Genomic DNA, 27,543 nt, shown 5'->3' with positions numbered 1-27,543 from the left:
GTGGCTCTGGACTCTCGAGTCTTCGTAACTTGGAAATTATTCGATGTACAGAAAATAAAAAGAAACTGTAGAAATAACGGACGATCTCATAGTTGTAGGTAACAGAAGTAAGATGTCACGATCCTAACACTGCTGCTGACTAAAAGTTGTATTTACTCAGTTAAAGATGGCCACAGGATAACCGTACCTATACGGTCTAATGACCAATTTTTCAGGAAATATTTCACGTTACGCTATTCGATTACCACCTTTTTGTAAAAGTGAAGGAGTTCTAGCGGTGATCAAAGGAGAGTTAAAAATGTTGTTCTACAGGGCTAGCAGTGGGTAGCAGTATTATAACGGTGCTTGCTAAGTAGAGTTGAAACCTTTACATTTCCTGTGGCAGATTGATTTGATAAAATCAAACAAATTATGAAAATCATGATGAGTTAAGGGACGGTTTAGTTGGATTGGAATCTATTTTAAGGATTGTGATAAATACAACAGGGAAATCACTGTTTGCTTGTGTATTGATAACGCATTGTTAACAATAAGCAACGCCTGGCAAAACTTCAAACACAAAGCCAGAGTATGAATCATGACAAAATATCCGGGCAATTTGGACACAATTACCCATAAAAGCTGTTAAATGGCAGATAAACTTTAAATATTTACTATTTAAAGAAGAAAACAAGCCACACCTCATATAAAGAAGAAAAGTTACCAGGGAGTTACAAGGCGGTTACTATGAGGTTACTAGGAGGTTACTATAAGGTTACTATGAGGTTAATATGAGGTTACTATGAGGTTAATATGAGGTTACTAGGAGACAACTACCACACCTACCATAGCTGGTAGACCCACCGCATGTGGCGCCCTACCACCACTCCTAATAGTAATACCACTCCTAATAATAATAGCTCACTAATACCGCCTCACCTTTCTGTTGAACATGACCTCTCCGGTCATTCGTTGTTCTTTATAAGTTTATAAAGCGGTACGTATAACTGTACAGAGGGCAGCGTCTCCCAAAATATTGTTCCGTTAAAAACATTGTCTACCAGTACATGGGCTTCATGAGACACGTGAGAAGTGTTTTCAGGTCTCCGGTTACTAGGTAACAGTGGTTACTAGGTAACAGTGGTTACTAGGTAACAGTGGTTACTAGGTAACGGTGGTTACTAGGTAACGGTGGTTACTAGGTAAGGGTGGTTACTAGGTAAGGGTGGTTACTAGGTAACAGTGGTTACTAGGTAACAGTGGTTACTAGGTAACAGTGGTTACTAGGTAACAGTGGTTACTAGGTAACAGTGGTTACTAGGTAACAGTGGTTACTAGGTAACAGTGGTTACTAGGTAACAGTGGTTACTAGGTAACAGTGGTTACTAGGTAACAGTGGTTACTAGGTAACAGTGGTTACTAGGTAACAGTGGTTACTAGGTAACAGTGGTTACTAGGTAACAGTGGTTACTAGGTAACAGTGGTTACTAGGTAACAGTGGTTACTAGGTAACAGTGGTTACTAGGTAACAGTGCAAGTGGTTACTAGGTAACAGTAGTTACTAGGTAGTAGGTAACAATGCAAGTGGTTACTAGGTAACAGTGGTTACTAGGTAACAGTGGGTTCTACATACTGGTTACTAGGTAACAGTGGTTTCTGCATATTGGTTTAAAAAGAATCGGATTCAAGAAATAATAATCGGAAGGGTTATATTTAGATATGTCTATTTCCAGATACAACCCCTTGGGACTTGATATGAAGTTTAAAGGAAATAAGAGGTTTCCTTTTATTTATCCAATAACAACTTATCAATCAAACAAAGTTCTAGAGTTCCATTAACGAATGAACTAAATAGTCGGACACGACAAATAGAATTCAGGAATTCGTTTCAGATGCCAGTTTGGCAGTTATTGACGAATGCAAATAATATCGAGCAATTTTGGCTTCCACGATCAAATTCAGAATTGCTAATTACTGATCTTACATTTAACTAAGTTGTTGAGCAGCGACTGTTGGAGTGTGTGTTATTATTATCAATAAAATACTAAACAATATTGACAATCTCATTACAGTTTAGTTTAAACTGAACTGTCAATAAATGTCCAGTTGATTCTCTGTTAAATAGCCCCACATTTTGAATAACCTGCGATTTAATATTTGTACCTATAAACATAAAAGCTATAAGATATAAGCTATAAGACAACCTATAGAGATACTGTTTTAAGACAACCTACAATGACTGTCACCTCGCAAAACATCTCAGACTGAAAAAACTATGGGTTCATTCCTGGACGAAGGTTGTTATGGTAACTTAACGTATAAGATTCAGTCTTCTACATTCTCGGAGTGTGTAGACACGTCTATACAAAGAAAAAGTTCAAGTTGCAATTTAACCGCCCATCAAATTAACAGTCGCCTGTTTTATTTAAGCAATAAAATGTGTGTCTTGCTACAAACAGTTAGCCCGATTACACCAAGCACGGCAATATTTTACAACTATTATAATCTTCTTTCAGATTAACGTTTCGACACTTCCTCAAATCCTGAATCTCAGACTGTCATCGTGTTTTATCAGAGGAATTTTGTGGCTAATATTTCAGCAAAAGGAGATATACTTAAAAAACAACGACGATTTCAATTCGAAACGTAGTCGAATTTGAATTAATAAAAAGGTTAACTCAGAAAAATGCAATTCAGTAAATGAGGTTTCGGACTAAGATATTAGAATAAGGTATTGGATACGAGTTAAAGAACCTACAGTGACTAATGACTAATGAGTTGTAGTCGCTGTCATCACTGAAAATACATAGTAACCATGGTGTGGTAACAGAGATTACAAATCAGAAGCGATGAAACAATTATTAATTAATTAAATGTCTATGTAAATACGACCAGGGCTCTGAAGGTATTTGCATAAGCAGTACAACACTAATCTGCTGTTAACCTACCATCCAATGGCTATTGGTTGGCTTTTACCCGGTTATTTAACGGCTTTTACCCGGTTATTTAACTGCTTTTACCCGGTTATTTAACTGCTTTTACCCGGTCATCCACTGGATATTAGCCCGTTAACTGCTACAGTAAACATGTTGTGTATGTAGACTGTAGAGTTGACTATGTATGCGGCAGTGTGCTTTTGATTCCCAGTACATATTTTGTTTACAGAAGATGTTTCTCTGTTCAAAACAGTTTCGTAAAAGAACAAGTGACGCCCTATCTAAATTTTTTTCTGAAAATGCAAAAGCATAAATTAAATGAAGCATAAATATCAATAAAATTCAAGTCCTAGATGCTCGTAAATTATTGCAATTTTAAGATAATTAATCACATCTTTATTATCCAAAACCTAATGTAACGAATAAATATATATAATATCGCGTTATTCGTAGTATTTGGAAGTAGTATTCGGAACATTTAATATAACATTTATATCTAAGCAGATCACGGAAGAGGTAGAAGAAGCTATTAAGTGGTTAAAGATATTGAGGCATTACATCATATTTATCATTGGTTATTCAGTATTGTCCCGAATAGCAAACAAGACTAAACCTGCACCAGATGCTAAGGATGCTAAGCGGGGAAAATGGAGAGGGTAAAAATCTTGAGATGTGGAAACGTGGATTCCCTACGGTATTCTAGCTGGGACTCAGCACTGTCTTACAAATAATACTGGTATTCGATTAAGGTGCGGTCCAATCTGATATTTTAAAATTTGAGAGCTCAATCACATTCCACCTCCAAGAGGTAAAAATTCCTGCTACCAGCTGTAATTACTAGCTGCAATCTAGGAGATGGATAAAGTAATTTGTCAAGGTCCCCGGACAGACTAGTACCATGTATTAATCAACCCCCTCGACCAAGTCCTCCTCCTAGCTCGACCAAGCCCCCCTCCTAGCTCGACCAAGTCCCCCTCTAGCTCGACCTAGTCCCCCTCTAGCTCGACCTAGTCCCCCTCTAGCTCGACCTAGCCCCCCTCCTAGCTCGACCAAGTCCCCCTCCTAGCTCGACCAAGTCCCCCTCCTAGCTCGATCAAGCCCCCCTCTAGCTCGACCAAGTCCCCCTCTAGCTCGACCAAGTCCCCCTCTAGCTCGACCAAGTCCCCCTCTAGCTCGACCAAGTCCCCCTCTAGCTCGACCAAGTCCCCCTCTAGCTCGACCAAGTCCCCCTCTAGCTCGACCAAGTCCCCCTCTAGCTCGACCAAGTCCCCCTCTAGCTCGACCAAGTCCCCCTCTAGCTCGACCATGTCCCCCTCTAGCTCGACCAAGTCCCCCTCTTGCTCGACCAAGTCCCCCTCTAGCTCGACCAAGTCCCCCTCCTAGTTCGACCAAGCCCCCCTCCTAGCTCGACCAAGTCCCCCTCCTAGCTCGACCAAGGCCCCCCCCCCCCCTAGCTCGACCAAGTCCCCCTCCTAGCTCGACCAAGTCCCCCTCTAGATCGACCAAGTCCCCCTCTAGCTCCTTGCTCCTTAAAACATACCCCGAATATTACGAATTACTGGTGGTGTCTGACAATACCAAGATGGAGCAAGTAGTGGAGCATAAATGATAATGAACAGGGAGGATCATTATGATGGCAATATAGTGACAAATAGAGACGGGGCAGAGGTCTCTAGTGGATGATTCATAAGGTACTTACAAACATGAACCATCCAACAGGGTACACTGTACTGTTATTTACAACAAACAGCTATTGTTTAAAGCCTTTCATTGACTGCTCAAATTCTCAAGTTGTCGAGGGCCATGATAGAATTTGAAATTTCAATCGGTGGTCATAGTATAATGAAAGTGCACCATGTGACCAGCTATTGAAACCAAGACTCCCTCTGATCGACCACAAACAATACCCAGAGCCAATATATTATCAGGTGAAATAATGTGCTTGTATAGTGTATACCGCCCATATGGTTAGCAAGTGTCAGGTTCTAACCATGTCTGACCGGTTCTAAAGGGTGAGGTGAAAATATTGTGCAAAAAACAGCTAGATTATCTAAAAAACAACTAGATTATCTTTTTAAAAACAAGATCATCTAAAAAAACAACTAGATTATCTGAAAAACAATTATTATATATACCTGAAATGTAATTTTCCAATCAGAATCTTAGCATCGGCCTCGTGGCCTAATGGCTAAGGCGTCTGACTTCGAATCAGAAGATTGGGGGTTCGAGTCCCTTCGGGGTCGATTACTTTTAGTTGATCAGGGTGTAGCTTCGATACTTTGTAATCGGGTGGTTCTAGGTTCGAGCCCCGTCAAGTGCTACCAATCCTTGGAGTTATCAGAGAATTCAGCCGTGACAACACCTAATTTATCAGCAAACACCTAATTTATCAGGAAACACCTAATTAATCAGGAAACAGAGATTGAATTCATGTATTTCAGAGTCCAATCTCTTGAGCTAGCTGGCTACACAACAAAAGAGTTAAACAGTGTTCTGATATTGTTATTATTTGTATAAGGGAGCATGACGGGTACTCCTGAAGCAGTATTAGAAGTGCTGTAAAGTATCACATTTAATATACGAGTTAGTGAGAACACTTAGCTGTGATCCTATTATACAGGGGGAGCTTATAGACTATAGAGGGACCTATAACTCATAGCTAACATAAGAGATATATTATACAGATATCATCTGTTATCCGGTTATCGTCACATTATTATTAACAAAATCAACGGTCGACTCCCTTTCCACTAATACTACTACAAATATTTACTACAACTACTATTACTAATACTTTCTATAATACTCGCTTGAAGATATAGCGTAAAGATGTTAGATGTTAATGACAATGTGATCAGAACGTTGTAGTGCGCTATATCAGAGTGATTACGTTAACCTTTTACTCGAGATTTATTATAACTATCGGTGCTGTATATGTAATATATATATATTATATAGTATAAAGCAAACTCTCTAGTGACCCCTCTGAACCTCTCAGCAGGGTTGAGGTTACAAATTGTACCATCAGTCTGAGAGTTGTCAGTCTGATTGTACCGTACAATCAGGCCGACTCTTTCAGACCAAAACCTCTCAGAATAACTCATGACATAGCCCTAAAAAAGTACTTAATTACTACCAATCATACTATAGCGAGCATACGATTTTGAGTAAAATGTCTGGATTGATTGCTAGGTAGTTAAGTAGTTTGCAAAAAGAAACAAGCTGAGTGAGAATGAGACTCGTTGTAAATATATCTAAAGAAGGAGAACAATGACTGTTCATTGGAGTGGCGGGCTGATTGCCAGAGCTGGGAAAATATGTTGCTAAGTGTCTTAAAATTGGGTTACCAAGGTTTAAGGTGCCCTGATACTGAACGGAGAAGCATTTAATTTAATAAATAGTAAAATAAACCACAGCAACAGATAGATCAACAATCGTTAGTCTATAAGTTACTACAATTAATTAGATTTGAACAGTTACAAATAATTTGAAAATCGAGCTCGACATCTCCTTGTGCTGTAATAAGTTAATAAGTATTTACAACTATTTACAATAAGCATTTGTAATATTACCTGCCCTGGATTGACGGCGTACGGGTCAAATAGTCAAACCAAAATTTACTGGCCCACACAACCCGAATTTTACCGAACAATACAACCAGTAGCGATCATAATACTGCCATTTTAAATATTTTGTCTGAGAATTTAAATGAAAAATTATTATTAAATATGCCACTTTACCAGAATGATAATCAGCTGCTAAAGTGAATGACTGGCTTGCAAACGAGACAATTTCCAGGATATTAGAATTTATAGCCGGTGAGTCGGGGTGGGCTGACCATGAGCTAGTTACAAAAGTGGCATTGATTAGAAAGTGGTACTGACTAGTGGCACAGACTACAGTCACAGAGTGTCACAGACTTCGGCAGAACGGGTGCTCTCATTAAAGCTCTGTTAACTTTGGCAAATGTTCAGTTTTATCATGTGCGATTTTATCTTTAATTTTTAGGGAATGTATTATCTTAAATTCGGATCTTATCGGTTATCCGGGGTTTCTGACGTAAAGAGAACATGTTGCACCGGGCACCCACACAAAAGGCTACAAATATCCAGAAATGACAGACCATTCTGGTTTCTGATTAAATTCCTGATTGATACAGGCTAACGGGTTCTGATTGGGTATTTCAATATTTCAGCCAAGATTGTGTTGCTATGGCAACTTGTGTTGCTATGCAAGTCAGCTAGCTGGATTCCTATTTCAAGGTTTGGAGCTCTGTAAACGGCTGGCTAAGTGCCAACTCATAGCTGATCAAGTAATATTGGAATCTAAGAGTAAGGTTTAAACTCGACTAGCAAAATGGCTGCATTTCGGGCATTTCCTTCATTTCCCTGTTTCATGTTCCTGACTTGCGACCCCTAATGAAAAGTACTATCTGTAATGAAAACTTATACCCTAATGGAACTGCGCCGTTGTCAGGCTAGAGGACGGTCAGTACCCTTGGTAACACGTAACATGTGGTAAAACGTAACACTTGGGCGCTCTTTCTCTATATGAGTATATGATATAGTACATCCCAATATGAAATTAATTACTTTTTTCCTTTTGGTCTTTGAGGATGGACTGGGACCTTGTACTGTAACTAAAAATATGACTGTGTTCATATTGATACACATTTAGTTCTTATTTGATGAGCTGTTGGGTAGTGGAGAATAACAAGCCTGCTCTGGTCAGTCCTACAACACTGATAACAACTGCATTAATAGCTCCTAGCATGAGACATAATATCATCAAGTTCAGAAGTACACTTCAGTGGGAGAACCCTGAGGTAGACAACACAGACAGGTTACAACACAGACAGGTTACAACACAGACATAGAACTTAAGGGTTACCCTTAAGTTCCATGGCCAAATAATACAGGAAAATAATTTGGGCAAATTTTGTTTGTGAAATAAAATTATACGAGTGACCTGTTCCATGCCCAAATAATTTGCGTGTGGAAATTGATACGCGTATTGGTGGTGTCGGGCAGGATCAGGACTGGAGCCACTCGAGTTTTAATAAGGATACACAAACACAAACAGAAACAGGTTACAACACAGACAGGTTACAACACAGACAGGTTACAACACAGACAGGTAGAACATAACCGACTGTGTATAATGATAGGATGGTTGTTTTTCTTGGTTGGGGACTGGCCTGAAGTGCCAGCCAATGTTCACTCAAAGTATATATGACATAATTATTATCTATCAAAAGTCAAACCTCATACAAAATTAAATATTGTAAAAAAACTAGACTGCTGGTACGGATTTATTTGTCTAATCCTACATTAGCAACTTCGACAAATATATCCGCAACTGTCTGGTGAGATCAAGGTGACCAGTACGGAGTACCTGTTGAGACTCATCAAATCTCCGAGCCAGGGTGATTAAGGAGCAAAACAACGGCCTGTGGAAAACTTTGAGTGTGGTTTATATCTCTCTAGGACTGATTGAAATTATCTCTCACAAGAGTCAACCGACAAACAACTCATCAATGTTTATTAATGAGGATTGAGGATTCAACTCAGTTGAACCGATAGATAATGATGTCTTAGGTCTATGGGGTTAGGATAAAAATTCGCAACGTACCTTAAAAACTCTGTACAATAGTTCTTACTTCTTTATAGAAGTACAGTAAAACCCCGATTTAACTTTTGGGGGAAATTAAACATCCCTGTACTAGAGTTCTTCATGTCTTAGTTAAGTGTGCTAGGGCTAACTGAAGATCACGCCAACAGTGACGACCATTTACATGAGAATAAGAGTGGCCCAGTAGTTGAAAATTTTAAGAAACTTTAAGTGCTAAAACTTGTGTTTTATTAATGAACCTATTATTGTTACAACATACAGTTCCGAGCGTTGTTTATTCGTATTTTACTGACTAGTTTAATGATATTACAGCTAAGAAGTTAGCAAATGCGTTGTCTTGTTAGTGTACTTGATTAATGAAGTTCTAGTCAGCCTTAATAAATAGATTTTTATAATAGATAAAGATTCCTTGGGTCACGGGTTTCAGACCTACATTTCTTTAAAAGAAATCAGTTTTGGGTTAATTTTGTTTCGTGACTAACAATAATCCATTAGTTTCCTACAGATAATGTTGATGTTTATGGGCACTTTCAAAAACTATGTTAACGAATCTGTCACAGGAAAAATTTCAACTTCTAGAAGCTCTCATTTGGTGGATATACTCAATATTTTGATCAAACTGTGCGACATCTACAGATTTGCGATAGTACAACTTTTACAAAAATAATAAAATGTCTACTATGTCTATAAAATAAAATTCAATACCGAAAATTTTCAATCGAAAAAATTATATTTATATTGGTCAACAAGTTCATCAGGTTTACTCAGTTACCAGATCAGGTTGGAAATCGTTTCAAGTTTATGATAGAATAGAAGATTTACTTTCTAGGCCATTTTTGGTGGATTATATACTGGAGCTTCAAGATTGATTTTATTTTTAAGTAAAATTCTGTGTCAATAATGCATTTTATCCATTGTTAGACCCCGCCCAATTATCTCGTCTAGAAGCTGAAAATGCTTACAATTATTATTTTAGGGCCATAACGAATGGATATAGTTTCATGTGAACTTAACAAACTGTCTCATTTCAGCCTTCAGAGCCGTTTTTGGTGGATAAAAGCACACAAACGGGAAAAGTTGCTTTTTTATCCACTATTTCTGCTCAATTATGAAATCATACACTGATATTGGTTTGTTTAGACCTTTTTCTTGTTCAGCACAAAATGTGATAAGCTCAAGCCGACTTTTAAGGCCAAAATTGATGGATATCAAAATATCCAGGTCGATATTTTAAGTATTTTTGAGTTAATTATCCACCGAATTGGCCCTGAATGCTTAAAATGCCATAGTACCTTATGCATAAATGTTCAACATCCTATATTTCATCTTTTTCAACTGTTTTTAATCATGATGATGTCTTATTTATTGATATTTTGGTAGCATTTAGGCGTTTAACTAATTAATATTGACTGATATCCACCAAAAATAGCCTTTTAACTTGAATCTCGAACTTTATAGTTGATGCCATGGATTTAACATTGCCTTTGCATCATTTTAAGACCAGTAAATTGATGTTAGGTAACAAATAACAGTCTTAAAAAGAGGTACAAAAATATATCCACCAAATTTGCCCCTTAAGAAAAATCGCAGCCCTTCTTATGAAATTGTGAAGTTATAACGATTATAACTCTGTAAAATTTGAAAAGTATTTAATAAAAAAAAAAAAAATTATAAGTCTCAATCATATTTTAGGAGTTTAGATGGAATTAAATATTTTTAAAGGCCACCTGAAGTGGATTGGTCTGTTTCACTTTTATCCACCAGATTTAGCCCTAAATCGAAACAAAAAGTGGCAGAAAGTTAAGGTTAGGGTATTGCACACCATATCCTGGAGTTTCATCCCGTTCCAAAAATTATCCACCAAATTATGCCACAAGAACTGATTTTTGGCAAATTTTAACATTTTTTCCGTGACAGATGTTTTTGAAAGTGCCCTTAAATTGAAATTAATATAAGGTGTTACAGGTGTTGATATAAGGTGTTACAGGTGTTAATATAAGGTGTTGCAGGTGTTAATATAAGGTGTTACATGTGTTAATATAAGGTGTTACAGGTGTTAATATAAGGTGTTACAGGTGTTAATATAAGGTGTTACAGGTGTTAATGTAAGGTGTTACAGGTGTTAATATAAGGTGTTACAGGTGTTAATATAAGGTGTTACAGGTGTTTACTACGACTAAGCAAGACTCCTGAAGAGGACCTGAAGCTGTTTGAACTAGTGGAGAAAATGCAAGCAGACCACGTGTCGGAATCGGAGCTTGCTTACCTCGCTGATACTGCCTGGAACTGCTCTCTCAAGGCTAAACAAAACGTAGGTCAACTAGAGAAGACATTACCCTAGAGGCCTTAGCCAAGGTACTAGTTTTACAAGTTGAACAAAACAATATCTATAATACAATATAAATAAGCTGAAATCCAAGAGAAATCCGTCACCACTCACCAGGTGTAACCTGGTAACCTGGTAACCTGGTAACATGTGTCAGTGTCAAATATAAGCCTGTAACAGTGAAATATTGTACGCGGTCAGGGCTCTTTACTTGAATCAATTTCTAATAGATTTTGTACGTGGATCAACCGACAGATTTTGCATTATAAGAACATGTCAATTTGATATTATCAAGTGCAGATGACGTCACTGCGGCATTAAATCTCTCAACCCAGAATGGTTCAGGTTCTGATCCGTAAAGGTAAGATTAATTGAAGAGTACCTCTCCTCACGTCCCCATATCCTGACACATGTTTGGTTTATTAATTATGGGCCCACATAATGCGGGGTATATTCTCATAATATGGGGTATATGCCCTGAATAAGTCATGCTGGTTAGTGCTGCATAGTTGGAATACTTATGTTAGTATGTAAAATTCTTACAGTAACATGAGGATCACCCACGCACACCTTAATCAACAACAACAATATGGCAAACCCAGCAACCCCAGGGCCCAGGCATATTATGCACTGGTAGTCGCTTAGTCAAGCTCTAATCAATAGTTCTGAATAATGATGAGGAGGTGAACCATGTTAATTATTTATAGAGACACTTGACAGTGGGTTGTGAAGCTGTCAACAAACAACAACGTGTCAGAGAAATATACGGTTCAGTATCCAGATTAATTATTCTGCTCGGGCAATCTGAAAAATTGCGAGAGTTCTTTGCCTCTATTAGAAAAATAAAGCTATAAACCCTGATTATCCCTTAATACCATCCCTTTTACCCTCCGTAAAGGGTTGCTGAACATCCAACACAATGCTAGAGTGGGGGGGGGGGGGGCTGTAGGGTGGGGGCCAGGTTGTACTCGGTAGGTTTCTGGAATTGATGAATTTAAAGTCAAACTGCTGACAAATTTCTCATGAGAAAAAAAGGAGAAAATGGTTTGTTTAAAACATTGTTCAGCACTTTCGTTCATCCGTGATTGGATTTTGTGGCTTCCCAATCAGTGGAAAGCACTGATATCTCCCTGACGCACAAATTATATTCAGTGTCAAATATAATTAATCATTATGCATGCCAGACAGTCATCTTAAAAATCATCGAACAATCAACTTTAAATTAATTTAAAAAATTGATTTATAGTTATGCTCATAAAAACTTACTCTAATGGCTAGAAAACGTGATGAGCAATCTGTATTAAGGCCCAAATGCCGGTTATATGTGTGAAGCAACCTAAATCATATTCCTACCTTGCCCCTCTGATGACAAATCATCATCTATCAATGAACGAATAACACAAGGTTCTTTGATCTAGGACACAAAGATCGACAATATATAATAAATGATCTAATAAATGATCTAATAAATGATCTAATAAATGATCTAATAAATGATCTACTGTCTGTCCACAGCGCTATTAAATTAGTAAATCTATATCTCCAGTGTTCACGATTAAAGTATTAAATCGAGGAGTTATGCTTAGTGGACGATAATAAAGCATACCGCACCATTGTCATGTTTCTCATTATGTGCTTTATAGTTTATATGAACTTATGCAGACACGATGATGAATATTTAATGTATACAAGTTATTATTGATCAGATTTAAAGCTATGGTAAATTCTGTTGAATTTACTGTGGAATCATCGCTTATTTCAAGGCAGAGTCTGCGCTTACTGTTGCTTTCCTACAAGGTTGTGTTACAATATCAAAACTATTTAAAAATAGTTCAAGAAGATTCGTAATGACTAAAACTTTTATTATATATGCGAAGGAATTGAGAAATAAAAGAGAAATAAAAGAGAAATAAAATAGTTGTAAAGGAGGAGGTATTTAAACAAAGCCTCGAACAACTGTCACATTGTAGAGTTGGTTGTCAAAGAGGACCGTGTCACAAAACATGTTCCGTAGTTTCATTATCTATCTCTCCTGGTGAATTCTCAGATAATCAAGCCACAATAAAACGCGCCTTAACGCCTAAGAATTTAGTAGTTAGTATTGTTGTCATGTGTTGTCACATGTTGTCATGTGTTGTCACGTGGTGTCACGGCTGCTAAGAATGTTCTGAGTAAGCCATGTTATTGAGTCTCATGATTCGTCCAGGACTGCGCCAAATGGAAAAATGCCAATTTGTAATTAAATGGTGAAAATGATCAGGACACAACAGGACAGTTGATTTAGTTTACATATTCAAAGTGCAAACCCTTGATAGTATATAAGACCAAATTTGATAGGATATCATTAGAATTATAAATCAGTGATAACCTCACTGTAACCACACTAGGACACTACTTATTACAAACATGCTAATATATTGTGGTTACCTGCGAGGGAGCTGAACAATTATGCTAAATATTATTAGAGCATAAGGGACGGTATAATAAGGGACAGAGATTTGTTTGTCACGTGACCTGCTAATAACTTATTAGGGTTACTATTACTGTTAGTGGGAAGTAGTAACACAGTTAACTAGCTACTCTTATTGTTAGACTAATATTACCAGGCAGCTCCTTCATCAATATTATTATTGTTAGAACCAGGTTCTTGCTCCGCATTGTGCTGATTATTTAACGGGTTATTTTAACAATACGGTAACAATACAGTTACCATCAAGTTTACCATATTGATGAGGGAGCTGCCTGGTAAATGGTAATAGTTCTACTAAGTATCTGCTACCAAAGTGGTGTATTTTCACAGGAGTATCGGAGTTCTGCAAGGTTCCTAGTTCTGCAGTGTTCCGATGAGGATTGCGACGAAAGCAACAAGTGAACAGTTTTAGAGGGAACTATTATAATTAAGAAGTCGAAAATCCGCAGGATTCCAGAATTTAACATGAATGCTCAGTCAAATTAAAAAATGCCCGCATTTTAACTATTTCGCTTTTGAAATTCACCGCAGCCCGTTAGTTTTACCGCCTCTATATAGAATAAATAATTTAAGAATTAATGTGATGTTGAATATCGGATGAAGATTGGACCTGTGAATCCTCTTTAAGCCCCTGGCCCTTCCTATCCTTCTAATATTCCAATATGCGATCTCCATTTTCCAGAAAATGGACAGAAATATGAATTAAATGGATGAGTTATGCACAAAAACGCTGTTTGGATAAAAGGAAATACAGTACAATTAGTACAGACCCAGTAGTAATAACACCAAATTCAACTTTATTTTCTGGAAGTACATAATTTAATAAATACTTGAGCAAGGTGAGCATCTGGTTAGTGTATTAAAATTGCCAAAAACCGTATAGTCTGACCTCTTTCACTTTTCCCTGGACTTAGTAAGATTTCCTACCTACCTATAGCTATGTGACCTAAAATAAATATTCGAGAATCGAGACCGTCTCGGAAAAACATTTTTGTAACTACCAACTTCTGCATTTTACAAGTTAGTAAAAGCTTCGTATTAGATATCAGCAGCCCTCAAAGCAAAGGCTCGAATGTTGCCGAGTCATGATTATGTACGTGTTACAGGTACGTGTTACTGGGCGGTACAGGTGCTATCTTGAACACCTCTGATGGTTTTACACCCTCTCTATGACTGAAAGAGTCTAGTAGTTTTTGTAGGGTCTGTCCTGCGAGCTATACTACAGTAGATTGGACCTCTGACCCAACACAGAGAATACTACAGTAGTAGTATAGTGTGCAATGTATTAATGTCCGCTCACATGAACAAGGCAAGAGGAGGGATTCTGAATTGCGAGCTAGTTCAGGCGTTTCTCTATACTACAGTATACTAGTCAAGGGGAAACTAAGTCAAGAGGATATTTCTCTTTCACTCAAAGCTACAAATTAATAAAATGTGATAAAATAGTATAGATATGATAAAACCACCTAATCTATTATCTATTAGATACTATCTAGCTATTAGATGCTAGAGATTCGATCGATCGATCACAGGATGATTTTGAACACGTCAATATCATGAACATTATTCAGCACATATTTCACAAGCGGGAACAAGACTACCATCAATTCAGCACAGTACATCTACCTACGATTCAACGATCAGTCCAAGCATCCGATATATAAACTATGTAACAGAATATTATTATTATATATCCGGGACTCTACGGCGTAAGACCCTAACCCTAACCCTAACCCTAACCCTAACCCTAATCCTAACCCTAACCCTAACCCTAACCCTAACCCTAACCCTAACCCTAACCCTAACCCTAACCTAACCCGCCGTAGAGTCTCACGCCGTAGAGTATTACGCCGTATAGTCCGGACCCCGGTCCAAAGCATGCCATGAGAAAAGTTAATGTGCAGAAAACATATAATGTTGTCCAGATAGGATTCATATCATCAGGGGTGTAGGAAGAGGGGGAGGGGCTGCATATCAGCAGGGGTGTATGAAGAAGGGGGGGGGGGGCTGCATATCAGCAGGGGTGTATGAAGAAGGGGGGGCTGCATATCAGCAGGGGTGTATGAAGAAGGGGGGGGGAAGCTGCATATCAGCAGGGGTGTACGAAGAAGGGGGGGCTGCATATCAGCAGGGGTGTATGAAGAAGGGGGGGGGGCTGCATATCAGCAGGGGTGTATGAAGAAGGGGGGGGGGGGAGGCTGCATATCATCAGGGGTGTATGAAGAAGGGGGGAGGCTGCATATCAGCAGGGGTGTATGAAGAGGGGGGGGGGCTGCATATCAGCAAGGTTACCGGGTTAAGGTTTTTTTCCTACCCATGGTTCAGAGAGACACGTTAACAAATAATCAATTAACCTAGTTTAATCTCAATTTTCAGTACGAGATAATGAAGAAGCTATTAGAACAGTGTACGAGACTAGTAACACGCATGAAGACGCCTCTAACTCCGCAATACTACCAGAGAATTAGGAACTGTTACCTGCTCATGACGGCCGCCTGTCTTCAACTAGCGGACCAGACAGACAATCAGATTACAGTTTCAGGTAGGGGTTTCTCATTCGAGTATTTGTCATTCACTGCCAAAATATTCTTGAACAGATCATCCACCAATCTTAAAATTCGGTGACATTTCAAAATATTGTTTAATTCGTAATGAAATAATAATTGTTTTTAATCAGAAGACTTCTCTATATTTTGTCAATGTGACAAAACTGTGCCGCATGATGGTATAGGATATCTTACTAAGTTACTATGGCCTTAGTTTATTCTAGAGATCATATAAGATATCCAAATAAGCTGTTTCAAGACCCCCTCTCCAGTCAATAATTCCACTTGATTAATTAAAAATTTCAAGATTTGCAACTCATCTTAGATTAATCAATTGCGTTTAACGAAAATATTGATAAAAAATCCAGTGGGGCTCTCTAACTACGTCAAAAATGTACGTGGATATCAAAACATTTACGTTGGAGAATATGTTGTTCCGCAATACCGATGTTTACGATTCACGCGAGAAACTAGGAAAATTATACGGATTAGAATGGTAAACAAAATACAAATATTGTCCGCAGAAATAATCCTCACTATTCTGACTCGGTACAATCCGCCTGATGAACTACTTTCTGATAGAATTGGGTTTATGCCAATAGACCCAATCCAGCATCATGGTTAGGAGAAACAGTTTCTATCTCATAGTCACGTGATGGTAGCTAGCAAAGTCGCGTGATGGTAGCTAGCAAAGTCATGGGTCGGGAGAGGAAGATTAACGAGATAACAGTCAGATCATACGACCAATCTATGTCCCACCAGTTTGATAATACTAGGTTGAGTAGGCTGAACAATATCCTGATTTAAGAGTGGTGACACTAGCGAGGGTAGTGAGGTAAATGAGGGGTGGGTGATTCACTAAAATACCCTGATCTAAGGATTCAACAATCCCAAAATTTCCTCCCAATTTGATATTAAACAAGGAGTTAATTTCAGTAATGAGCTCACTATCATAGCGTAGCTCATCCACATTCCACAGTTGTTTGCGAAAATAACCTCAGCAGATGAGAGATATTCAATTATATGAATGAAATCGATAATTAGAGGACAAATGATGTACAATGTACATACGATAGCAATGTTCTGGTCTCTGAGGAAAAACGACCAAAATTTAACTGAGGCCACCACGCGACCAGTGACCAGTGACCAGTGACCAGTGACCAGTGACCAGTGACCAGTGACCAGTGATCAGTGATCAGTGATCAGTGATCAGTGACCAGTGACCACAGCATGTCATGATATGATGATATTACAAATCAAACTATTTCATATTTTAACCGGTTTATAATATTAGTTAATGTTATAGTGCTCCGCACTATCTCTATAAATATCTACAGTAATATTTCCTGTCATATCTCACAACTTTTAAACCCGGAGATGGAAATATCCCATTTTTGGTGTTCATGAGGTCAGGAGATAGGGATTAGGGCAGCTGTCCAGGCTCCTGCAAGATCACGTGACTTGTAACCATAGCAACGCATAGCAACACACACTGGGAGTTGTTCAGCTGTATCGACTGGTGGTCTCATGTGTAATGTCTTCAGTTAATCAGCTACTTATATGTCTGGTGTCCCTATGATTCACGAAAATGATCAGCTACTTACATAGATTCAAGAAAATGGTTTTCAATTTACAGCAGTCTCTGTGGCGTTTGGAAAAAGGCAATGAGATAGTGAGATGACCGTAACTGTATATATATCTGCACTCCCAATCAAGCGGGCCCGTGATTGGGAAACGTGCTCCTTCAGAAATATTCTCCTTCAGAAACGTGCTCTATACGTTTCATCTTGATAGTATTAAAGTTTTGTTACGACAAAGAATGATTGGAAGCTCAGGAATGGGCACTCGAGTTGATGAATGAGAGACGCTCCTCAGATAAATGAGAAGGAAACTGTATTGTGATTGGTTAACAGAACTCAGTAGCAGTGATAGAAACCATTGCTACCAACTGTTTTATTATTTGAAAGTGACATCTCCATAATATGAAGTAGTAGCAGCAGCAGCTGTAGTAGTAGTAGTAGTAGTAGTAGTAAGTAGTAGTAGTAGTAGTAGATAGTATTGGTATTTTAATTAGGTAATTAAGTGGGGAACTGCTGTTATGTTGTTACAGTCATTTATAATTATAATACTCAAATGATACTCAAATATCAGTATAGTTCATTATAAAGCTGAAAAGTAGACTTAATAGAAGTGGTAGCAGTAACCCTGTGTGATAATAAAGGTGCGTTCAGTAAGATTATTGATATTGGCATTCTCAAGAACAAATTATAATCTCGTCGTAATACCTCGTACAATGACTCTGAGGTTATCAGATTTTTTACATTCAATGCCGGATATCAACCTTTTTAAAGGTCTAAAAATCGAACCCAAAATCTCACTACGACAAAAGCTTTTCCTAAATAGCTTCAATGATAGAAACATAGTAGTAGTAGTAGTAGTAGTAGTATAAATAGCGTTAATGAGAGAAACATCTTAAACAAGAGTCAAGTGATAAAACCTCATTAACAAAAAGTTCCGAAACAGCCTACATGACGTTGTGTCAGATTGCTTCAGATTGCTTCAGAAGCTACAGAAAAATAGCAACATTGCAACATTGCAGAGAAAGGAGTGGCAACATTGCAGAGAAAGGAGTGGCGACTATGACCAAAAACCTGATCACAGCCGTTCTCGGAAAGAGAATGACGACAAAAGCTTGTCTAAATAGAGTTAACGAGTTGACATTCCTCCAAACCACCCTCTTAAACACGACCTCGGTCACCAACTCTCATTAAGACACGTCTCAGCACGGCTGAGAGCCTGGTTTCGGGGAAACGTCCAATTTACCTTTGTTTGGGGTTCAGTGCGTGCTTTAGTGAAGATAAAGCAGCCCTGTGGTTACTATGGTTACTAAGATAATACAGCCTGGCCATTAAAGTAGTGGGAGATTGGTCGGTCAGGGGCAATCAAGCTGCTAACTGTTACTGTCACAGTGGTATCAGTTACAACTCATCCACCTGTAATAATCCTGACAATAAAATATCAGTTTCAAGCTGGGGTACTGATACGTAACAGCTCCCAGATCACCGCTCCCGGTCCGAATTATCCGCTCATAATCTCCAGGTTGCTAATAATGCACGGTAAATAAATCATACTATTTGCTGTTAGTATTACAGCCGTGGTCACTGAAGTAAGAGGAATCAGGTGATCTGTCATGGTTCCGGTCTCCGGAACTAAATCACCAGTTTCACCAAGGAGTCAAGTGCTGTAGTTGCTGTCCGCAAACTATCAAAATAATATTTAATTTCACCCCTCTCACAGTATCGGGGTGTTTTTTAAGTATAATCGAGTTATAAAACCCCACATTTTAGGTTTTTTGAAAAACTTACTATCCTTTCACACAACCAATAACAAGTATTGCTGTTACTGCTTTTACGTGTAATACGCAAGGGGAAGGAAGTACAGTATGTAATATTATATGTAATCATATGTAATATCATATGTATGTTCCTGCATGTCAAGGTATATAAAGGTAACAGGGAAAAAGAAAACCTTAGCTGTTAACGCAACCCTGATGAACTTAAATCTAAGCTGGACAGGCTTAGATGTAAAAGAATCGAACTCTAAGTTGAACCAAAACAAGATTATACTATATCATTAGAACTTAAACTATAAAACAGAACGGAGATCAGTCTTCAACAAGGAAAAATGTCAAATGCTCAAAATAATGATCACGGTAATTCACTTGACGGCCCCAGTCATCAAGTTTCTACAGATTACAGGTCCAAAGTTTAGCACCTTCCTGTACCCTGTTACAGATGGGGTTCTTTGTCACTGAATAGGGTAATACCCTTTGTTACTCTGGCGGCGAGGCAAAGAGCACCCCTTTTGGCCTGTTCGTGTGAGGTATGACTGGCACCTTGAAAGTATAACTCAAGTTCCTTACCTCGCGGTATTTCTACTCGAAACACTAGGAAGTAGGAACTCTGAATTTTATTGACCGCACAATCGATTAAATGTGGTCCAGAAATTATTGGATCGTTTTTTTTGTATTTTGTTCGGTTAACCTTACTGAGAATTTCTAAAAAACCTGCCAATTATAAACTGTTACCCAGGCCACAGTTACCCAGGCCACAGTTACCCAGGCCACAGTTATCCAGGCCACAGTTACCCAGGCCACTGTTACCCAGGCCAATGTTACCCAGGCCAATGTTACCCAGGCCACTGTTACCCAGGCCACTGTTACCCAGGCCACTGTTGCCCAGGCCATTGTTACCCAGGCCACTGTTACCCAGGCCACTGTTACCCAGGCCACTGTTACCCACGTTCTGCCATGGGAAAGCAACATCTTCACTAAACACAGGCGCCAAATATCAAACTTATATTAATATAAACATGTATTATATTAGTTATAGATATTCTCATTATATCCGAGTTAATCCTTCACTCCCTCTATATTTTCAGAGGGAGTTAATCCTTCACTCCCTCTATATCTTCAGAGGGAGTTAATCCTTCACTCCCTCTATATCTTCAGAGGGAGTTAATCCTTCACTCCCTCTATATCTTCAGAGGGAGTTAATCCTTCACTCCTCTAAATCTTCAGAGGGAGTTAATCCTTCACTCCCTCTATATCTTCAGAGGGACTTAATCCTCCACTACCTCTATATCTTCAGAGGGAGTTAATCCTTCACTCCCTCTATATCTTCAGAGGGAGCTAATCCTTCACTCCCTCTATATCTTCAGAGGGAGTTAATCCTTCACTCCTCTATATCTTCAGAGGGAGTTAATCCTTCACTCCCTCTATATCTTCAGAGTTAATCCTTCACTCCCTCTATATCTTCAGAGGGAGTTAATCCTTCACTCCCTCTATATCTTCAGAGGGAATTAATCCTTCACTCCCTCTATATCTTCAGAGGGAGTTAATCCTTCACTCCCTCTATATCTTCAGAGGGAGTTAATCCTTCACTCCCTCTATATTTTCAGAGCACCTACACTCGGCCATGGGGCACATCTCCCAGTTCAAGTTGCTAGGTAACGATAACCTAGATCAGACAACTACCCTGATGTTACTTCTCTACGAACTGGAGTGTGCTGTTAAACTAGGTGAGTAAGTACAGGGGGATGGGAGAGGGGTGAGTGGTGAGAGGTGCGGACTGATGAGGGGTGATGGGTGCGGACTGAGGAGGGGTGAGGGATGGATGAGGGGTGCGGACTGAGGAGGGGTGAGGAGGTAAGGGGTGAGGGGGTGTATTCTGGTGTTCATAACAGAAAATTAGACAGCGATAAAATGCAGCTGTACTCACTTCGTGACGAAATAGTGAGAAGACAGAGTACAGACAGAAAAGGGATATTAACTTTAAAATATTAACTTGACTGTCGAGTCTTAAACAAGTTATAGTTACTAAAGAATAAAGCAAAATTGAATGCAAAAGTATGGATCATGAGTCATCACTCCATACTTACCCCGAATCCCACGCGCGTCGTGCAACTTGTAGAGTTCGTCCATGTTTATTAGAACCTGAAAACTTGCCTACATGCTCTACAAAGCCAAACTGACCCAGTTACGTGGGTGGACTCTCAAACCTTTTCACTTTCGTCGCACTGTTCTTCTTCAGGAGTATCCTGTCAGCAACGATTTCTCTGGTCTTAACTATCTTTGATTCGTTTTCATTTCTCACCCATAATTTAAGGAAAACTGCACAATCTTTTAACTCAGCCACAAGGAAACCTTTGATCTTGTTGAGATCAAAGGTTATAAAGTAGTGTTGAAAGTATTAAAGCATGAAAATAATCCTACAAACCACGTCCGATTCTGAAAGTAATCTGCAATTGTCACAAGCTTGTACTGGCGGTTCATTTGACATACGAATCTGGGGGAGTATTTTATAAACTCCAGCTTTGGAAATAATGCCTCAGTTATCAAATAAGTAGCTTATTATAAGTATATGCAGTATATTATCCAGCGTAAACACGTTGTAGGGAATATTAACGGTTGGTCGTCTTGATAAGATTAATGATTTTGGGTGAGTTAGCTGTTCTGTGTTACTGTTACTTTGCACGTGCGATCCTATTTTGCACGTGCTACCCTACTTTGCACGTGCGATCCTACCCATGCAAATCAATTCATCAGGGTCTTATTTTCCAGGGTACGGCCCAAAAACGGCCCGTGATCAGATTAATGGCCACGTCCTCTTGTGAATTTATACAAGAGGGCTGTATCCCTGCTCAACATCACCATCACCTACAGTATAACTGCGTAATTTGGGGGAAATATATCTGTGGTAAATCGGGGTTCGCAGTAAATGAAAATCGGTGTTTTTCTGTATTATCCACGTATTACCCACGCGACGTATTACCCAATACCCACGAATTACCAACGTATCACCCACGAATTACCAACGTAAGACCCTAATTAACGACTCTATTAACAGAGGTGCCGGAAGCAGGAGAACTAGTGAAGTGTGTCAGTACCGTGCCCTACACCACAACCAGAACTCTAGACAGGGTTGTCAGGATCTGTTCCCTCAGCACCGACCACGCCCTCTCCCACACCGCCATCAGGTTCCTATTAGTTGCTTTCTATGTCTTTTTAACAAACTTGAGCGCCTTGAGTCATTTGAATAGGCATTTTAGAATAGACATCGAGTCATATGGATAGGCATAAAACTTAAACAGGACAGCCCCACTGCACTGTAGACTGTAGAGTTGCAAAAAAGTAGAGTTGCAAAAAAGTTCAGAAATTGTGGAAACACAAAAACGTCACAATAACGATTTAAAAGAATGAGGCAGCTCATATCTAATCTCATTGAGACTCACCGCGAGTGTTTTAAATAAAAATAACAATAACCAAATTAGCGGAAAATAAAATACGAAAACTCACAAACAGCTCACAAAGATAATAAATAGTAAATACTGTTGTTGTGAGTATTCCTATAAATTAACTTTATAAACCCAGCTACATTAGCGGTATGTCGTAAGTACCTGATCTCAACTACAACACACTAATTAGTGGTTTTCAAACTTTATAATATGTGCGTATTTTTTATAATGATATCACAATAATATATGCGTAACTAGTAACTACTGGTCTGACTAATTGGTGAAATATGGTACTCTTCTCCGCCACGTACTCTACTCCGCCAAGTACTCTACTCCGCCACGTACTCTACTCCGCCACGTACTCTACTCCGCCACGTACTCTACTCCGCCACGCGCTGTAGTCAAAAGTTAAAAGTGGAGATGTTGTTTTGTGTTAGCATGAACACAGACTATTAGTATGAACCTCTCGTACAACTGAAGGGCATGTAAGAACGACAATGATGGCAGTTATACAGGAATGAGCACAGGCTCATTTAACTGAAATGTGAACTGTCAAAGTAAATATATTAGTATAGTGCCGCGTTACTTGACATGGTAAAAACGATCGTTTAGTGTCGAATTGAACGACTAAAGATTACACGTGATAGTGATACAGTGATACACGGTCATACACAAAACGCCTGATGCAAACTTTAAACCAAGCAAACAGCGTATAACACAGCGCAATTCCTGTAGATTATGAATATTATTATCAACTTATTTAATTTGAAGACAAAAAGGTATTTTAAGTTTAAAGTTGTGGAATGTGCTAAAATGGGTTAGACTTAGATTTGTATTTAAAGACTTCGGCTTATTTTGCAACTTTCCAGTATCGTTATCGTTATTGAAATCATTATTATATCTACTGAAGGTTTGAATAAAACCTGCCAAATACACTGAATATTGAGTTGTTCTGATTTATACTTATAGCACGTGTGATAAAGAGAAATTATGGTTAATTTAGTTTTGAACTGTTTTATCTTTAGTTTCACTTGTTGGTTCTTTTCAGGTATGCAATAGAGAAACACCTACAAGAATCAGAGCCGAACTGGAATACTATTAGTCAACTGTTTATTCGACTGAGCAAACATACGCCTGACTTCACCCAGGTCTTCAAGCTGTGGTCTCAGTACGCCTCCAAGTTAGTAACCAGTTAGTGACACTATATTTATCAAGTAACCAGTTAGTTACACTATATTTATCAAGTAACAAGTTAGTTACACTATATTAATCAAGTAACCAGTTAGTTACACTATATTTATCAAGTAACAAGTTAGTTACACTATATTAATCAAGTAACAAGTTAGTTACACTATATTTATCAAGTAACAAGTTAGTTACACTATATTTATCAAGTAACCAGTTAGTTACACTATATTAATCAAGTAACAAGTTAGTTACACTTTATTTATCAAGTAACCAGTTAGTTACACTATATTTATCAAGTAACAAGTTAGTTGCACTATATTAATCAAGTAACAAGTTAGTTACACTATATTAATCAAGTAACAAGTTAGTTACACTATATTTATCAAGTAACCAGTTAGTTGCACTATATTTATCAAGTAACAAGTTAGTTACACTTTATTTATCAAGTAACAAGTTAGTTACACTATATTTATCAAGTAATCAGTTAGTTACACTATATTTATCAAGTAACCAGTTAGTTACACTATATTAATTTAGTAATAATTAACCGGTTTCCTGATGCCCACTCCAACACTTCATGTCAACTCCAACCCCTGATGTCTCCAGGTTCCCAGAAGACGAGGCTGCGTGGATGGTATGCGAAGCCTGGAACCGCGGCGTATCACGTGACGATTTACTGTCACGTGACGACGTAACGCGTGAGTTGTGCCAGCTTGCGTTAGAAGTCACGCAATTGTTACCCAGCTATAGAGACGTGTATCAGCAACATATGAGACCTATTATTGAACAACGTGTGACGAAGGGAAGTATGCGTAGTTAGTGAGTTTGGCTTCCAGATGATATTGATTTATTTATGATTTACTCACGAACACATCATACATACACAGATCACAGTTGAACATTTTGTTTCTCGTTGAACTGTTTAATTAACTATATTTTGAGTATTTCTTTATACAGTAGTTATTAAATTTAATAAGTTGATAAATCATTAATTTTTGTATTTGTAAGATCCGGAATTTCGATTCCTATAAGAAATCAGATGAGATTACTCATATAATACTGTATATTATGTCCAAAAGAATTCTGATACAAATATATTTTGTAGTTTTAAGTATTATATGAAATTACACGTTTTAATTTATTTCAAACGTTCATTAAATGTCAAATTATAGTTTCAAAAAGCTTTTCATGACAAAAATCATTTTGTACTTTAAATTTGATTATATTTGTTGAGGTTTTGTTAGATATTTATTAACTTCAATAAAATGATGTCTAAGTTTGTAATAATACACTTATAAAAATCATTATAGATGCTTTTTGAAGTTGATAACAAATGAAAAATGTTATATTGCACCGTCTTATTTTCTGTAAACAGCATAAAATAAATATTAGTATTACTTGGTGACCTCAGGCTTCAGTGTTCACACCTACCGAAGATAATAAATGTAATGGTCACCTTATAAGTCGCTAAAGCTACAACTATAAGTAAGTAAAATACGAGAGGTATTTGTTTTGCTCGAGAATATTTTAATGAATAAATGCTAGTGTAAAATATTGAAGCTCTATACTTGAACAAGCATCATCTAGTTGCTAGTGAAGGGATTCAATTTGACGATGTATGAGTTTCGTGTTCTAGCACCAGCAATGGCTAGGTCTGGGTCACTGAACGGTGAAAACTGAAAAGGAGCCAGAGGACAGTTTTTGTCACATGAAAATAGCTAGCTACTTTGATTGACGATGTCAACCCTTCGAGATCCTTGCAACGATCTACTAAGATGCGAAGCAAGAATGATGCGAAGCAAGAATGATGCGAAGCAAGAACGAGAAATAATACCAACTTCTTAGTTCTTTTATTATATGGCCATATTAGGTGATTTGTTGATAATGATAGTGATACACGTTGTAACCCATTTTCGGCCGAAAATAGGCTGGCCAGACTCTGGCCGGGCCAGAGTGCACGCTCGGATCGTGCTTCGCGTGAGCAAGTGGTATGTAAGTTTATAACCTATTGCTTGACGAAGTAGCGCACGCCGCTTTCTTCTCAAAATATTTTGCATTTTGACCAGATGCGAGTGCTACGATGTAATAGAACGCGCGCCGGGTCACTGTTCAGTCCATATTTAATACTGGACAAGATTGAATTTGAAGCATGAATGATGAAGATTGAAGATAACGCGAACGTAGTCCTACCGAAACGCGCACAGAGTTCATATCATGGTTACTGGGCCGCGCTCAGCCTGTCATTCCGCCGAATCTCTATTCGGTTTATGAACATGATAGCCTGAGGTCCCTTGTCATACGTTGTATGACCCGCCGCGCACGAGTGCGCGGCTCCCCCAGGACCATAGTGAAACGACCGTGGGGGTCGCAACGTGATACAAAAGGTCCCCAGGTAAATTAAAATATCATGGCTGAACTTCAAACTTGTCGACATTGTAGCGCGATGCACTACTGGGTCGCGCGCGCATCAAATAATGCTTCTCGCAACCACAGTAGGTAGATCGGCGAAATGCACCACTGTGCCTCGCCGAGCTGCGAAGGATTGACATCGTGAATCAATTGTCGACATGACAATCAATATTTGAAGCAAATATGAAATATAATTTTACTAGTACCACCCGACCCCGTTAACATTCACCTAACCATGTGCTTTCGCGCTTCACATAGCCATGTGCCTACGCGTACTGCGTGACGCGCTTGTTTCACAAGTAGATAGGTCGCGCGCTACTGCAAGCGAGAGGGCTCTGGTTAGAGCAACAAAGCAACGAACGCTAGTTTGCGCGGCGTGCCGAAGCAGTGAAGTCCTCCAAATTAGAAATTGGGAACAAATGTTTCAAGAGCAAAGAGTATCGCTTACTTGGGGACCTCAGGCGGAATGACAGGCTGATCGCGGCCCAGTAATATAAGAGTACCGCCCGTTAAATGTTAAAGTTTGTGCGCGCTGATATTGTAATATTGTTAATATGATATAATCAATAATATAATAGTATAATGTTTGTAGGTTTATAACCTACCAGGACGCGCGCCGAGGCCGAGTTGGACTCGTCGATAATGGATAATCGGAACAAATATTTTACGAGTATCACCCGTTAATATAATGTTAATAATATAATGTGCGGCGCGCAGCTCGCTACAGTGTACAGTCTCCTGTTATTGTATTTTTATTTTCGCATTGGATAAACCTAGACCACTCCTAGCTGTAGACGAAATGAACTCGCTGTTAGAATGTTTTTATTTTGGCAAGTGCTCGAACGCTCGGTGTCCGGTGCCATCAACATACCCAGATCCGCAGTTGCTTCTTTTCCTTCTCATGTCGTTATTTTAGGTTATCTTAGTTTGTGCTATCTAATACATTAGCACAACTAGAAAATAATAAAAGTTGCCATTTCCCAGTAGGCCCGCTACACCCATACAGAGCTTTCTTATGGGACACTACCATGGCATGGCCATATTTTCGTAAGACATAAAAATAAATTCCTAGAAATCTGTTTCTCTATCTTTCCAAATTTCATCGGGTTTTCTGTCTTGGAAATTCAGTCCTCGGATTTTCAGTCCTGCTCTCACAACGGGAATGATGTGTTGAATTGATTAACATAATGATCTGCATATTATGTTCATAATGTATTGACAATTTTTACTCAACTTTAATTGATCGGTTGATTTTTGATAGAA

At 38.5% G+C, this 27,543-nt stretch overlaps 1 protein-coding gene and 1 non-coding gene across 2 annotated transcripts in view; both read left to right on the top strand.

The window, feature by feature from the left end:
- Positions 1-25,212, top strand: part of LOC134823533 (uncharacterized) — a 78,705-nt gene extending 53,493 nt beyond the window's left edge. The window contains exons 13-18 of the mRNA XM_063835033.1: positions 10,710-10,857; positions 15,719-15,884; positions 20,848-20,967; positions 22,296-22,425; positions 23,732-23,863; positions 24,478-25,212. Coding sequence (XP_063691103.1) covers positions 10,710-10,857; positions 15,719-15,884; positions 20,848-20,967; positions 22,296-22,425; positions 23,732-23,863; positions 24,478-24,691 — 910 coding nt within the window. The 3' untranslated portion in view covers positions 24,692-25,212. The remainder of the gene's footprint in view (positions 1-10,709; positions 10,858-15,718; positions 15,885-20,847; positions 20,968-22,295; positions 22,426-23,731; positions 23,864-24,477) is intronic.
- Positions 5,086-5,158, top strand: Trnar-ucg (transfer RNA arginine (anticodon UCG)). The gene has a single exon. It is a non-coding gene; the product is annotated as a tRNA-Arg (tRNA).
- Positions 25,213-27,543: the final 2,331 nt, after the last annotated feature.

This window comes from Bolinopsis microptera, chromosome 11 (assembly GCF_026151205.1).
Source record: "Bolinopsis microptera isolate Bmic1 chromosome 11, MBARI_Bmic_1.0, whole genome shotgun sequence".
Lineage (NCBI taxonomy): Eukaryota > Metazoa > Ctenophora > Tentaculata > Lobata > Bolinopsidae > Bolinopsis > Bolinopsis microptera.
This window is presented reverse-complemented; position numbering and strand designations above follow the sequence as displayed.